Source organism: Mixophyes fleayi, chromosome 4 (genome assembly GCF_038048845.1).
Source record: "Mixophyes fleayi isolate aMixFle1 chromosome 4, aMixFle1.hap1, whole genome shotgun sequence".
In the NCBI taxonomy this organism is placed as follows: domain Eukaryota; kingdom Metazoa; phylum Chordata; class Amphibia; order Anura; family Limnodynastidae; genus Mixophyes; species Mixophyes fleayi.
Genome location: NC_134405.1, coordinates 63,130,278 through 63,147,380, shown reverse-complemented (window position 1 = coordinate 63,147,380; position 17,103 = coordinate 63,130,278). Strand labels below are relative to the sequence as shown.

General features: G+C 39.9%; 1 protein-coding gene across 16 annotated transcripts in view; it reads right to left on the bottom strand.

Moving 5' to 3' along the window:
* Positions 1–17,103, bottom strand: part of CAMK2B (calcium/calmodulin dependent protein kinase II beta) — a 103,715-nt gene that overhangs the window by 13,530 nt on the left and 73,082 nt on the right. For 4 of the 16 annotated variants that reach the window (XM_075207263.1, XM_075207262.1, XM_075207278.1 and 1 more), the window contains exons 9-17: positions 16,621–16,715; positions 16,135–16,257; positions 15,890–15,973; positions 15,769–15,811; positions 14,863–14,940; positions 11,922–11,959; positions 9,149–9,220; positions 8,537–8,581; positions 5,688–5,736 (exon numbers count right to left, since the gene is read on the bottom strand). In XM_075207263.1, coding sequence (XP_075063364.1) covers positions 5,688–5,736; positions 8,537–8,581; positions 9,149–9,220; positions 11,922–11,959; positions 14,863–14,940; positions 15,769–15,811; positions 15,890–15,973; positions 16,135–16,257; positions 16,621–16,715 — 627 coding nt within the window. Of the gene's footprint in view, positions 1–5,687; positions 5,737–8,536; positions 8,582–9,148; positions 9,221–11,921; positions 11,963–14,862; positions 14,941–15,768; positions 15,812–15,889; positions 15,974–16,134; positions 16,258–16,620; positions 16,716–17,103 lie in introns of all 16 variants that reach the window. The other 12 variants (XM_075207268.1, XM_075207267.1, XM_075207276.1 and 9 more) reach the window with 5 other exon arrangements.

The window sequence follows — 17,103 nt, the reverse complement described above, 5'->3', positions numbered from 1 at the left end:
CAGGAACTAAAACAAGTGGGAGGATTTAGAGATAAAGCAGAGAAGCTCCAGCAGCCTCTCTCACTGTCTCATTCACACTGGCTCTTTTGTTTCTATTCAGCTCTCTCATTTAATACTCATGAGTCAGTACCTCTAAACTACCAAAGGTGGCACTGCTGTGCTCAGACATTGTGTGAGACTCTGAGGAGCTGATCACTGAACTATGAGTCATGAGTCATTCTCCTGGTTCAGGAGTTCAATAGTTCATCTAGTTCATTTGACTCTCTGACTCATTTCACTCATCTGAATCTTTTCACTCATCTGAATCTTTTTACTTGTCTGAATCTTTTCACCCGTCTGAATCTTTTGAATCATTTAGCTCATGAGTCACAGAATACATTCCCTTCCCTGTCAGCTCAAGACACACTGCACTGCTGAGTGCTGCTTGCTATATACTGCACTTCTGTTTACTGCACCATATATACAGGGGAGATGTATTAAACCTTCAAGAGAGATAAAGTGGAAACGTTGCCCATAGCAACTAATAATTTTCTGCCATTTTATAGACTCTGCTAGATAAATGACAGAAGCTGATTAGTCATAATTGCCAACATTATGTTGGTTACATCTGGGAGTTCCTGGAGTGGAGTATGGGCGTAGGGGGGGGGGGGGGGCTTCATGAATTGCGCCATTTTGGCCCCGACCCCAGTGACGTGATGCCTGTTTTGGGTCTTTTTCATTTGCATATTATGGAAGCAATAAATAATAATGAAAATGCAATAAACTTTGCAGAGCTCAACATGTCACTACTAGTTTTTGTATAAGTTATCGGATCATTTTCATAGGACTATAACTCATCTAATGAGGTAGTAGTAGATATGCTTGCAGTATGTGTAATAGACTAGATCTATGTCTCCAATCACTTCTCTCAGCAGTGTTCCAGAGCCAGTGATCTAACTGAACTAAATTAACTAAATGAGTCAAATGAGTGAAATGAGCTAAATGAACTACATGAGCGAAATGAACTACTGAGTCAAATGAGTGAAATGAGCTAAATGAACTACATGAGCGAAATGAACTACTGAGTCAAATGAGTGAAATGAACTAATCTTTTGAACTAATCTTTTGTGTGAACTAGATTAGAATGAACTAATCTTCAAAATGAACTAGATTTCCCATCACTAATAGAACATTTGGGCCTCTTTAGCCTGCTCTGCTCTATGACTGAGCCCGGAGCATGCTCAGAAGAAGCCTCTGAGAGCAGAGTGGGGGCCTTGGATGGTCGCCTTACTGTGTGCAATGCATGGGGAGGAAATTGGTTGCTAATAAGCTGCCTCTTTTTTTCTTCCTGGTGTCATCTGTCAATAAAACTGAAACGTGAAGTTGTAGTGTGTTACTGACTGCTGGGTTTGTGTGAGGTAATCAGTGGTGACGTCATAGAACATTAAGGAGAGCGCGTTCCTCTCGTCTTAGAGCAGCATTCTGTCAGTTTTTCAGCAGGATTGTATGAGCCTTCCCTCCCTCGTGACCTTCACCAATTTACATTTTTACTGTCTGTAAACACTAAAGAGCATTAGCCTTATAAATGATTCATAAAATCATTTGTAAATCACGCAGTTTTTTACTTCCTTTTTCCTGCAGCAGAATTATTTAAACGTCCATTTCATGATCCAGGCATGTGATCGACTGACATGAGGTTACACTGACTGGTTTAAACCTCCTGTGAATACTGTCACTCGTCCCCTGCCTGTATTCTGTAGACAACCATACACTGGCTGTATAAACAAGCTATACATACATGCATTGGTGATTAGGCTCTCTGCAGGGGCCCAGTGTCACATTTACATATATTGTTATACACAGGCACTGTTAGTCTACCAGCAGAGGAACTACTAAGAGACTTGGGATGCTAACCGGATCCTTTTATGGGTTCAATGCTTGTGGAATAATGCTGTTTACCCCATTCATGACTAGGTGTATATTATACCTTTGTGACCAAACCATATTTCACAATTTTGTTATGTGTTTGCTTTACAGAGAATAATTTTTTTAACTGCTTTCTGTACCCTAGTAAATTCACATTTTTATTTTTCAGAACATATAGGGATTTAGTTGTGTAGTATAGTAAAATAAATAACTTTGCTTATTAAGTTTATATTATATGAGGAAAACAGGCAAAACTAACAAAAATTTAACTTGTCACGATTCTGTCTATAGTTACCCAGTTAGTGCAACCCTAGAACTTCACCCCAAACATGAGTGATCTACTTCTCTGGAGTATAGGGATGCCACATATGTGTAGGTTATGTAATATGTGACATTTTTATAGGGCTTTATACTTTAGTATATTTTCTTTTTTTTTTTAATTATTCAATTTTAAAAATTAATTATTTATTTAGATTTGAACAAGTGTCCTGTAATGACAGCATTTACAGGTTCAGTGTGACCTGGATCTGATAGCAGCTGTTTGATGCAGGTTGCACCGTATCTATCAGTGCTGGTAGACCAGGTTGAGTGCAGCTCCCTGGTTTTTCCATACACTAGGCAAGATTCCTGATGGTCTCACCATAGTGTCATCACAGTATTTCCTGAAGCCTAGGCTTCCTCATTGAGCATTCACTTTGACTGCTATTTACAGCGATCATGTGGGTGTTCCTGGTCACTTCCTAGGAAGCAGAAGCTGTTATTGACAGTTGGGTTCTAGTTCAGGGCTTCTGCTCTGCAACACGAGGCTGCCACTTATAAACGGCAATCCATCTGCCGACATAAATATACCCTTGTATTCTCATAAACATTGGTATAACACTTTAAAACTGTCTCTTGATTCTTTTCTCCCTCCTTACCTTCCCTCTATTCTCAAAATTTTGTTTGTATAATGTTATTGTTTATTCAAAAATGTTTTTATATTTGTAACAAAAATTGACCTTGTATATATTGCTTTTCTCATTTTATATACTGATTGTATGTATTACATGTGTTCTTTCAAAATAAAGAGCTTAAAAAAACTGTCACTTGTGAAAATTCTATTGCTAATTGGGCATTATTGCTCAGTACTGTAAAGGGATCAAAATACATAGGTTGGTGATTGCTACCAAAGGAAGTCACAGGGGCTATCAAGCAGACATTCTGGGCCTTATTTATTAAGGAAAGTAAAGCAAAAAAAAAAAGTGGAGTAACTTTGCACCTTGGCAAAACCATGTTGCATTGGAGGGGAGAGGCAAATTTAAACTGTGATGGCAAATTTATTGTTGGGATAGGGAATGCCCTAGATCAACTTTAAATTTCAGTGTACAAATAAAGCTATGAAGTATTTGTGTGCTAGATGAAAAAGCAGCCATGATTTGTTCAGGAGAAAACTTACTCCTTTTTATGCCTTACTTTCCTTAATGAATCGGACCCTCTGTGTTTTCTATCATTTGACTTTATGTAACCAATTGCAAATGCATTTGAGTATTGTAACTTATCAGTTTTCATGTGATGCCTAAAGACTTCCCTAAATGTACTTACGTAGATGAATCAACTGATTTGCATATTAACACAACAGTGTGTTTGCCTTGATGTTTCATATCCTAGAGTTATATATAGGAACTGCGGAACAATGATAATCGTTTCAATGAAACTGTAGTTCTAAGTGATGCTTCTCCCAGTGTTGAAAGTAATTGCCGATGCCTATACTTCCTCATACAGGGTATATCATATTTAATTTTTTCTACTGCGTTCTACGTAGGAAATACCCAATAACACTACTGCAGATTTAATTTTGTAGTAGTTTATTCCATGCTAGTGTGAACAGGATATGCAGGTTACACTGTCATTTTTCTTGATTTGTGTTCTGTTTGGATCATCACAAGAGAAAAGTCTTGTTCGGATAAGCCTTTAACAAATTAATTCAGATGTAGTTTGGAATGTCTGTGTGTCTAATGCAGGCCAGGCCAACCTGTGGCTCTCCAGGTGTTGTTCAACTACAAGTCTCTGCATGCTTTGCCAGTAGGTAGCCATCAGATAGCTTGCAGGGTATGCTGGGAGTTGTAGTTTCACAACACCTGGAGAGCCACAGGCTGGCCAGGCCTGGTCTAGGTCATTACATGTTTTATAGAGTGATGGAATAACATTAGATACACAATGTAGTGAGACCAATGCAAGCAACATTCAACAAAGGTCTTATTGCTCTTTCATTCACCGCTCACCTTCACTTCTCGACTTCTCTGCTTTGTAAGAACACTCAGGAATATTTATAAAAACTGGTGCACTTGAAAAAGGTGGTGTTACCCAGAGCAACCAACCGCACACTTTATTTTCTAAACTGCTCTAGAAAATTGGCTGTTACAATCTACTTTGTTGATGTGGGCAATACCACCTTTTGTCTGTATTCCAGTTTTAATACACTTTCTCCTCAGGATTATTTAAAGCCCTCTCAGACTTGCACTGCCCTTCCTGCTGGTAACCTCAAAACCCCATCATATTTCTGACTGCTTTCATCTTACCAACCATGTTCATCACCACACTCATTCCAAACCTCGTGTTGCAGAGCACAGTCCTTTACTCACACCTACCTCTAGCACTTTTATGTTTATGTCTTCTTTATGCACTTGTTAACCAACCCTTCTATTGATGTGATTATGTGACTATAATCTGGCTTCCTTTTACCGTAACATAAATTGCCCAATCGCCCCTGTGTCACATGACCGCAGCCATGCACTGCGTGCCCTGAAGAACAGATCAGCGGCTGAGATCGGGAACAGAAGCGAGGACAGGTAAGTCTCTTACACTCGTTTTCACAGTGCAACTATGCACCTTATTGGTCCACCCAGCATACATTAAAGTCTACACCTCCACTCCACATTTGGGTGCAGCCTCCAAACCAACTTCCTACCTCCATAATACCAACCCTGTCAATTAAATAAACTTTTACGTTTTTATTTTTAAAATACTACTCAGTTTAGCTTTATTTACAGCATAAATAAATCGTGACAGTGAGGGGACATTGGGACTGTTTGACATGTGTCGCTTTTGTGTTTGTGCAGCGGTACGTTGCTTGATGTCTGCCTAGAAAATGCTCTTCTCTGCCAAAGGCTGGTGAAGACTGAGTCTCACACTTCTAATGGTGGAAAAGCGTATTTGCAGGCATAGTCTGAGTAATGTAATACTAAGACTTAACCTGCAAATATATATATTATATGTACAATGAATGCAAGTACCTGCATATAATATACTCCGTCATGTTAGTGATGTATAAAGAAGAAGAAATAATAATAGTGATACAATTGAGAATAGTTGATAAATAATAATAATCGTAATTCAGAGCAATGAATATATGAATGCTCAAAATAAACTTCAAATTAAAAAGTAGTAGTAAGAAAAATTAGGCAGATAAAGGCAGAATAACAGCAGATGATGTGAATAGGCCTGAGACAAGGAGAGATATAACAACATGGCAGTGAGATAGCAGGATGATAGATCAATCAGAGGATCATAGAGTATTGTGTATGGATCAATGTGTCTCTGTGTTGTCCTTATGTGACTACAGTGAAGAGGGGTGAGGTGTTTAGAATGTGTGGACAGACTGAGGTATGAAGGGAAACCAATCCATGTTAACCAGATGGTCTGTCCAGAAGAGAAGGGGGAGGGGGGGGTAAATAGATAGAAGGTGTAATTTGGGCAGCACAAATGAGGTGGGCATGGTGGATATGAGGGCTGAGCTATGATACCTTTCATTTCTTCATCCTCTGGGTTAGTATGTGTACTGTCCGAGGATTCCTGTGTGAGAGAAGGAAAGAAACTGGTGAAATAGTTGTAAAGAAGTGAACCTAGGAAGAGGTGTAAGATAGATAGAGAAGAGAAAAGTTATAATAGTTAGTAACAATCTAACTACTCTCAGCATCAAATAGATACTTGTAATAAAACCCTTCTATGATCTGGTGCTTCTGGGGTACAAAACAAAACCTATCATGTTACTCTTATCCTCTAGTGCCATTGCACACACCTTGGTACGGATCTATGCGAATTACAAATAGCCAAACATGCATTGTTTTGTGAATAAAAAGGGCTTCATGACAGTTATACTGAGGATTATGGTAATAATCATACTGAATATGCCAATTTTTCCGGTAGCACAGTGATCAACTAACAGCATTGCAGAATGATCCTGTTGTGTACCTTATGAAGAATTTCTGGTTAATATGGGAAATAGGAGAAAGACACAAGTGTGTGTGTGTGGGGAACGAAGAGGTACATGGAATAGAAACAAGAAAGCGAAAATATCACGGAGAGTGCAGCGTAAGGAAAGGCACAGAGATAGGCTTAAAAAGTTCTACAGTTATGTAGAAAGAGCATAAGGCTGGTAGAAGTTAGCATGTCTTGTTGGCTGAATGCTACTTTTGTCAATAACTAACAGGTATCCAGGATACAGCCAGTACAAACCTCTGATAACTCATATGGGGACTGAACGATCTCTAGGGTAGTTAACGAAAGATATAAGACTATATAATCTTCTGTACAATTAGGGCTACCGTGCACAGTATTCAGTTTTTTGCCTTACCATGCATACTACTTCATATCTATATATCTACTCAGTTTTTACTAAAATCAAATTTTCCCTTGCGTCCCATAGAGAAGTGAGGGAAAGTGAGGGGCGATGTCTGTACCATATTAGCCAACAAGGTGAGCAGCCGGACATTGAGGCGATTTGGCTTTTTGCCCTGCTTGTATGTACTGCATAATTTCCAGAGATACGGATTGTTTGGATTAATAGCAGGTTACGCAATTCTACGGTATAAGCTTAGAATTATAGCTTGATCCCGAAATGAGTACAAAACCATTCACAACAGGATATTTTTATGGTTTTTTTTAAATAATAAAATATGTATGCTACTTATACTGTTGTTCAGCAATACTATCACAACCTCCTACTCAATCACCAAAAAGCACAGACGCAAGAGCAGAAAGTAATATTTCAGAGTTAATGTCATTAAACATTTACACTCAATGGTAGTATAATGTTTCCTTCATTCAACATAAGTTCAGAAATGGCTGATGTGCTAGTAGCCCAGTTTGTCTAGTGATTCACTTTATATTTAAATGAAATGCACCTGTCTCCTATACACTATAGAGATATAAATTCACTATAAGCCACCAATATCACTGAGATTACTTCCTACTGAATGGATAGACTGCATTCTTATATACAATGGTAATATTAGTTACGTCGCAGTGATGTCATTAATTCCTAGTGAATGGACAGGCCGCATTGTCGTGACTATGGGCCCTGCCCACAAAAAGGCTACAGGCATGTAAGTATGAGGTGTACGTTAAAGAGCCACGACACCAAAAACACAAGTTGATTCCATATACATTTAAAGATGTATATTTAAAATGCTCCATAACAAGACATTAATATTGAATGTGACCATTGGCACACATGAAGAAACAAATCTCAAACACCCATATCTTCAATTCTAATAAGCTCTTTATATCCTTTACCCGTGAATGTTCTTCAGTATAGATCAATCAGCATTTTAGGTTTTGTGATCTTTTAAGGTGGTTGCTGAATAATCCTGGGCACATTGGCACTGAAATACCAGGATTTATCTGTGGAAAGCATTATGTGTACGTATTACTGGACAGGATGATAGGACAGTGGGTTCTGTCATGTTAATGTTCCACTAAGCCTATAATACAAGATGCTTTGTATAAGAGAGCTGCTGAATAACATTCACACATAAGATTATCCGAATGGAAGTTATCTGGAAATCAGATGTATTTGTGGGTGGGGGGAGAGTTCCCTAAACACAGCAGAATTCCTGTCAATAGTCCTATTGAAGTATCTCCACGCACAAGCCAATCAGACAGATCTGGAGGTTGGGCTATGGAGCTGACAGATGGTCACACATAAAAAGCAGCAGCCAGAAGTACTTATGGACTGATCAAAATTCCTTGTTATCTAAATTGTTTTTTGGGGCCACACATGTAGAAATATGGGGCCAATTTGGCTATATTGCTGCATGTGCAGCCACAACTAGCGCCCTTGACTGATAACAGAAGAGAACAGAAAATGTAAATAGAATATCAAACATGAAATTCCTTCAAGTAATTGAAACTTTTACACACAAATACACATATATGTATATTTCTGGAAGATATTAGGAGCTCCTTTACACAGAGCAACTTTTAATTTAAGTTTAGTAGGTGATCCTTCAAACGTGTATCACAGCAAAGGGAAATTCGATGAGAACACACTTGTGGCACTTCTTACTTTTGGCACACTGGATTTTTTATTCTAAATCCTTCACCCATTACTAAAGTCACGCATTTATCATAGAGACAGAGAGGAAAAAATCCACCAACACAACACTCTTGTGTTAGAACATTTTGTATTTATACATGACAACATGAGGCCTTTATACTAGATTTCCAGAAATGCACTATGCAGCCATCTAGTGGTTAGGTGGAGAATAACACCATGTGTAATATAGTACAAGGTCCTCCCTATGATGACTCCAGAGTAAAGAGGTGCATGAAACGTGACACATGAAGAGAGAGGTAAAGATATGACAAATACCTTTATCCCGTCCACCAGGTTATGAATTACTGTGGTTTGAGGCTCCTACAGAGGAAGAAAGAATGAGAAATGGGAAGGAGGAGAGAACAGGAAAAGGGTAGGTGGCAACAGGAGGAGTTAGGTAGAAGTGGAAAGCAGGGGAGGGAGAGGTAAACCAAAGGTTGTCAGGAGAGAACTGGAAAAGAGATGACAGAGCAGGAGGACTGAGAAAATGGAAACATGGCAAGGCAGACAAAGACCGCTTGACGAATCACAGACCTCTAACTAACCCACAGAGAGATCACAGACTAATCTAAGCCACAGACAGATAACAGACTTCCCGCTCCAAAGACAGACCACAAACTTATCCGAGCAACAGACAGATTAAAACGGAAGTCCCTGAACCCCACACAGAGACTTCCCTGAACAGACCACAGATGTCTCTTACTAGTGGACACAAAACAAACTTTCCGAAGAATTGGACAGAAAAGGGCTCCTCACCACGTACACATAGACCAGACTTTTCCAATGTACCCCTCTACCAGCCCCCCCCCCAACTCCACACCAGTGTTAGACACCACAGAATATCACAGATACACAGATGACTGTACTGCCCACACCCATTCCTCATACCAAGGCAGCTGGAGGAATGGGCCCCTTTGGACTGGTCACTCCAGCGCTGTTCTTGGTGCTGTTTGTCTGAGGCTTGGGAGAGAGACATAGATAGAGGTTGAGAAATTTAGCATGAAAGCAGTGAAGTGTCAGTGTGCTACTGTAACTAATATCATGCAAAAGAAACTTATCATGAGGTCCTCATTGTATGGGGTAATACTATGAGGTTATAGAGACAGTATTTAATGGATAATATCACTCAAGAATGGTTTTGGCCTGATTAAACAGCTTACTAAAATAACTCCTGATACTTGAAATAAGATTTATATCTGAACTCATATAGTGGAAACTCAGGGACTGCTGCTGACATTTGACAGGTTGAGAATAACTGTCCTTCTTTAGCAATATCTGTAACCATGGAACCTAATTGTGGATTGTACTGCTTGTTTCCATGGTTACTGATGCTGCTAAGGAAGGTCAGTTATTCACAACCTATATGTCATTGTCAAATGATAGCAAGGTTGGACCTTAGATGTAATGCCACTTTTGTAGAGTGCACCTTTTTACATTTTGCCGCCTCTCTGCAGCTGGGAACATTTTTAGTTTGTGCAGTTACACTGGTGCAAACCCAAGGCTTACTGCCCTGTGCATCAAGGGCATTGTGAAAGAGGTCTTCAGTGTGTAGAGTACGGTTCTTAACCTGTGGTTCTCAACCCAAAACATTATTCCCTTGCCATGCATGGTTGATCCACATAATCCTCTCTTGTAAATCTACTGCACATTGTACTACCAGCTAACAAGCTCCAAAATAATACAATTTAAATAATTATATTTAAAAACAGTTATACAGTCAAGTCCATAAATATTGGGACATCGACACAATTCTCATATTTTGGGCTCTATACACCACCACAATGGATTTGAAATGAAACTAACAAAATGTGCTTTAACTGCAGACTTTCAGCTTTAATTTGAGGGTATTTATATCCAAATCAGGTGAACGGTGTAGGAATTGCAACAGTTTCTATATGTGCCTCACACTTTGAAAGGGACCAAAAGTAATGGGACAATCGACTCAAAACCTATTTCATGGACATGTGTGGGCTATTCCCTCGTTATTTCATCATCAATTAAGCAGGTAAAAGGTCTGGAGTTGATTCTAGGTGTGAAATTTGCATTTGGAATCTGTTGCTGTCGACCCTCAATATGAGATCCAAAGAGCTGTCACTATCAGTGAAGCAAGCCATCATTAGGCTGAAAAATCAGAACAAACCCATCAGAGAAATAGCAAAAACATTAGGTGTGGCCAAATCAACTGTTTAGAACATTCTTAAAAATAAAGAACGCACCGGAGAGCTCAGCAACACCAAAAGAGCCGGAAGACCACGGAAAACAACTGTGGTGGATGACAGAAGAATATTTTCCCTGGTGAAGAAAAACCCCTTCACAACAGTTGGCCAAAACAAGAACACTCTCCAGGAGGTAGGTGTATATGTGTCAAAGTCAACAATCAAGAGAAGACTTCACAAGAGTGAATATAGAGGGTTCACCACAAGATGTAAACCATTTGTGAGCCACAAAAACATGAAGACCAGATTAGAGTTTACCAAACAAAATCTAAAAAAGCCATTACAGTTCTGGAAAAACATCCTATGGACAGATGAGACAAAAATCAACTTGTACCAGAGTGATGGGAAGAGAAGAGTATGGAGAAGGAAAGGAACTGCTCATGATCCAAAACATAGCACCTCATCAGTGAAGCATGGTGGTGGTAGTGTCATGGCGTGGGCATGTATGGCTGCCAATGGAACTGGTTCTCTTGTATTTATTGATGTGACTGCTGACAAAAGCAGCAGGATGAATTCGGAAGTGTTTCGGGCAATAATATCTGCTCATATTCAGTCAAATGCTTCAGAACTCATTGGACGGCGCTTCACAATGCAGATGGACAATTACCCGAAGCATACTGCAAAAGCAACCAAAGAGTTATTTAAGGCTAACAAGTGGAATGTTATGCAATGGCCAAGTCAGTCACCTGACCTGAATCTGATTGAGCATGTATTTCACTTGATGAAGACAAAACTGAAGAGAAAATGCCCCAAGAACAAGCAGGAACTGAAGACATTTGCAGTAGAGGCCTGGCAGAGCAACACCAGGGATGAAACCCAGCGTCTGGTGATGTCTTCCAGACTTCAGGCTCTAATTGACTGCAAAGGATTTGCAACAAAGTATTAAAAAGTGAAAGTTTGATGTAGGATTGTTTAGTTTGTCCCATTACTTTTGGTCCCTTAAAAAGTGGAAACCATTGTAATTCCTACACTGTTCACCTAATTTGGATGTAAATTCCCTCAAATTAAAGCTGAAAGTCTGCAGTTAAAGCACATCTTGTTAGTTTCATTTCAAATCCATTGTGGTGGTGTATAGAGCCCAAAATATGAGAATTGTGTCAATGTTCCAATATTTATGGACTTGACTGTATTTGAATCAAAATACATTTTATAATACAAATAAATAATAAATTATTAGCTAACAGGCAAGTAATTCACATTGTAAGTTCATAACAGAACCATAGGTCCTGAAGTTGGCTTCCAAAAGTAAATTGGGTCCCGAGACTAAACAGTTAAGTCAGTGGCAGGCAACATGATACACTTCAGGGTCTGCATGGACGGCCCTCTGGCCATCAAAAGGGCGGCACATTACCCTTAATGGAGAGATAAGTTCAGTAAGGGAGATGGGTATGCTAAAGAAGTTTGTATATGGAATATTGCTATTATTATTATTATAGTTATATTACCTTTCCAACATCTGTCTTCTTGTTCAACAAACTCTTAGCTGCTGCAGGATCCAAGGGAGACAGAAACAGTGTGGTCAGCATGTATTAAAGTGGTGGCAACATCTATAACGTTTATAACTTTGTGTAAGTATGTGTCTGTGTAATATGTGGCTTTCTCTCTACGACTGCCCATGAACAGCAAGTAATGTACATGATCTATTTCACTTCTATGTGACTGCACAGTGTTTGTCAGCTTTCCCTGATTTACATCTCAATGTAAGGTACATGATGGGCAATGTTCTCATAGCTAGAGATTGTGAACAATTGCCAGAACATGAAGGAAAAACCATGTTCATTTCTAATTTGCATATTTTAAAAGGAAAAATGTCCAAATATTTTTAAAATCTTGGAAAAAATTCAAAACTTGAAAAAATATAATTGGACGCAGTCAACAAATTTGACAGAAATCAATCAAATAACAAGAGAGAAATCTTTGGATGTAAAGAAAGATAGCTAAAGTAAGATAAAGGGTTTCTTTTTATTGCCTAATAGTTAATGACTTTTTATTATGTTTTGTATTACGTCAATATGGTTAGGGAGAATTTAAAAGTTTCTCTCTGGTACTACCCATTTGCATGTATATGCAAATCATCATTACAGGTGGTGTCATTTAAGTTGTAATGCCACTCAAAAATGATTTTGCCTAATTAAAATCTTAACAACTGATCTGTCAAATACCAACAATGGAGTGTTGAAGTATTCAACAGGCAATATCAGCCAGAAGTACAATTTCAGTTTGAGTTACTCCAGGAAGTGGTAGCACCCAGCATAATGATTATTGAGTCGTGGTACCCCTTAAGTAAATGCTTTACCCATAGGACACAGGTTAGCACTGAGACAGATGTCCACCTGTTGACAGACTGTTTTGCCCTTATTAAGATTCATCAGTGCTGGATAGATAGCATCTTCTCAGCATGTGATGCACTATAGCAGGAACTGGGAAAGGGGAGTACAGTTAGAAAGGGTTTAAGTGGTTTTCCACTTTCAGATGACTAAGGATGCCACTAACAAAGTAATATCAGAAAAAGGAATGTAAAACAAGAACCAAAGTACTAGGACTTACCTTGCAAAAAATAGAAAAGGAACGGAAGAATACACAGGAGAAAGAGAGAGGCAGGGAGTAGGAGCAAACAGAACGTAAAAAGAAGGAAGCCAGAGATTGGAAAGTGAAACAGAGGGAGAGAGAGAAAAAGATAAATTGTGAAACAGTGAGAAAAGACAGGGTAGGAGGAGAAGATACACAGAGGTAATATACACAGGGTGGGCACTTTTAAATGGCAGATTTGTGCATAAATTTCGGGCATCGGCAGGCTGGCAAGACAGGACATCCAATACATGCCCGTCCACTGAAACACTGTCCAAACACAACACTCACATTTCCAGCCCCCCTGCTCACTGCAACCTATGCAGCCCGCCTCACACTGTATATTCCTGACAGTGTATAGAGCACTGCTCCTGTGAGCCACTGAACTCACAGCCTGGTCCCAGACACAGCACGCATGCACACAGCATTTACATACGCAGTGTCCTACCAGTATAGCAGGTGTACAAACACATACAACAATTACAGTTTGTGCATATATAAAATTATACAAGGTTCTGTATGCACAGATAGATCTTGCTTTGCTATATAGTGAGAGATGTACTAAGAATTGTATTGTCTAAGGGGCTGATGCAAAGTGGGACATGCACCAGTTCGCTTAACGTCTCGAGTGAAATTGCTCTGTGCATACCCAAATGGGTGCACATATATGCTCTTATGCAGATTCTGGCACCTATACCCACCTGCACCTGGAGAGGCAGGATGGGCAAGGGAAGGGGTGTTCTGACATACAGTACAGGTCTCTACCAAATGTGGCTCGTGGAGACCTGCAGAAACACGCAAGTACACATGGTAGAAGGCGTATATTTTGGACTTGGTGAATATGCTGCTTATACAGAAGCAGATGCATCTTAACATTTTTACGGCTTTGTATATGGGCAGATATATGTTATTTTTCTGTGCCATTTTTTAAGAGTCAATTACTCCCGTTTTTGCGATCAACTGTGCATCAGCCCCTATGTTTCTAGTTCTATGTTGGAGAAATTGTAAGCTGTCATATATTGAGTGCTCCAAGATATGGATTATCCTATGGATACTAATGTTGACAAGGTTTGTTGAGTTTATAACAAGTGCATCACGGTATAATGTATTTAAGCTTATCACCATTTGTTTTGTACTCTGTTGCATTGTGCAGAGCATTGTACTACTATCCCAGAGCAATGTACATACTCTGTCTACATGATGATACTCACATATAACACCCATGCACTGTACATTTACACATAGGACTGTTGAGAAGCACAGTGAGCCTTTTCTAGCATGAGTGCCATGTACACTGTCAGACTGAGGCTGTAAGTACCCTCTGAGCACATGCCATGCACATGACATGCCCAAGCGTACAACATGCACCAGGGTACACACACTACATGCAGCATCCCAGGGTGGGCCCCATACACACTGCCTACATAACCTTAGCATGGCACAGACAGACCCTGGCACATATTGTAGGAGAACTATATATAAATTAAAGGCCTGCTATATGTGGGGTTACCTAAAATAAAATCATCTAGTACAGCAAGCATACAATGTAGCTTCATTCAAACATTAAAATATAACTCGTAGGTATTATTCTAGCCCTTGTCTACTATTACTTATAATACATAATAAAATGACATTTTATATGTACTATTTTCTAGCCAACTCCTCATTACCTCCCAGCACCCCTGGTCCCTGCAGGTGCATCTCCCGGTACTGACCCACGCAGGCAGGCAGCTAGGAAGAAACAGCCACATGCAGTCACTTCTCAGGGGAGGGAAGGGGCAGGTGTGGAGAGGAAGGGACGTGCCCAGAGGACACTACTACCTTGTTCCACCAACCCCAGGGCTGTACTAGTGGCGGCAGTGGTGATTGTGGCAGGAGCTGTGGTCTGTCTGCCCACTGTGAGAATGACAGAGATCAGAGAAAAAGGGACGGGGAATGGTAAGTGGAGGATGTAGAAAACAGATAGGAGGGAGGGGATGAAATCAGACACAACAAGAGTTATGAGAGATGGAGATTGGTGGATGAAGAAATGTGAGTTAGACAAGTAAGTGATTAAACCAGAGAGTGGCAGGAACAACAAGGAAAGGTGAGGTGTGCGGATATCAAGAAATGTAGGAGAGCAAAGACAATGAGGAGAAGAGGAGAGATGAAGTAAGTAGAATAAGGCAGAATCAAACTAAAGAAGAGATAATAGCAGAGAAAACATCACATTACCCCTTACACATGTAATGTAGTAACTGGCTATCTCAGAAGGGGCTACACAGTGCATAAAACAGGTTCTATCACAGTATGCTCTTCAGTGCATTACACTGATTAGGATGTGTTCTGTGAGTGAATGGCACTGATTATAGAATAACAGCCCTGCAGTGCATAATGCTGAATATATAAGACTCTTCAGTATAGAACACTGGCGATATAAAAACTGTACTATAGTACTGAGAAAAGGCACTCTGCAGTGCATTACTATGATTATATAAGAGAGATCTACAATGCATAACCATAGTTTTCTCAGAACATGATCTGCAGGGTATTACATTGACTATACGAGAGTGGAATCTGCAGAGTATTGCACAAGGTAACTTACAACTGGCTCTGTAGTGCACAATAGGATCTGTGATATACAACACTGGTTATCTTAGAACTGGTTCTGCAGAGCATTAAGCTGGTACCTATAAAAGCCCAGCAAAGGGCAAATACAAGACATATGGTCAAGCAATGACTTACCAGAAAAGTTCCTTGTTGCCAGCATTGTAGTTAGGATGGCCCCCTATATAAATAAAATAATGTGGATTGATATCATGTCTAAATGGGTAAACAGAGGCATGTGTGATGGAGCCGTACTTACCTTCAGCTTCCGGCGAGCATTGAACTTCTTCAGGCACTCCACAGTTTCTTGTCTGTGCATCATAGAGGCAACAGTTGAACGTTGCTGTAGGGAGACATAGAGAAGTAGTAAAATGGGGCTTTGCTACTAATCCTTACCATGGTAATTCCAGAACAGCGTTCCCATGTTGCACCCCCATGGATTGCTATCACAATTCTGCTAGTCATCACTGAGAGGTATTTTATGTACAGGCAATAGTTACTTACGCAGACCCATGGGTGCTTGAGAGCCTCATGTGCTGTAATACGCTTTGCAGGGTTAATCGTCAACATCTGGTTAATGAGATTCTTCGCTTCTGGTGTCACCGTGTCCCACTCTGGAGACGGAAACTATTGAGAAACAAGAGTGAGTGAGATAGTAATTCTTTAGGCATATAAATGTGGCCTGTTGTACTCCAGAGTAGCTAAGGTACCTGTACATAGTATGAATTACATAGGTAGAATGAACCTGCCTGCGGGACATAATATCATGAATCACCAGATCTGTAACTCCCGCAGTTCCATATGGTAAGATAAGTCTTTGGTTTGTCAAATTTGTGTTTCAGTATAACTTACGATACAGTATATTCATTATTTATCACTGTGTAGATTTATATATAGTAATAAAGTTTTGGCATTGTAGGGCAAAGCATTCTTTTTTTCTTTTTTGGAGTGGAGAGCAATACATGAATTTCGCAGGCTAGGAGGACTCACGTCATATGCCCCAGCTTTGATCTGCTGGTACAACTTGTGCTGATCCTCATCCCAAAATGGAGGGTATCCAACCAAAAGAATATAAAGAATGACACCTGGTGAGAGAATGACATAGAGACGCCATGTTGTTACTCCAGCCTCTCTTTACTTGACAACATTTCAAACCTATTTTAATACACACTTATGGTGCAAATACACAGACAGATCCTGTGTCACTCACCGGACTGTGAGTGCTTCTTCCCGGACTATTAGGAACCGTGGACGTCCTCTATCCTGAGGGACTGCGCATGCGCAGCCCTTTCCAAACCTTCAGTGTATGTTCCTTTAACTTAATTGGCAGATCAGGCAACCTCCCTATATTAAGCACCTGTGGTCAACACCACGTTGCCTGATCTTGGAGTCTCATTCCCCATGAGTCTCTGAAGGTGTTCCTGTGTTTCCTCGTTTATTCAGCCCAGCTGATTCCTGTGGTTTCCAAACCAC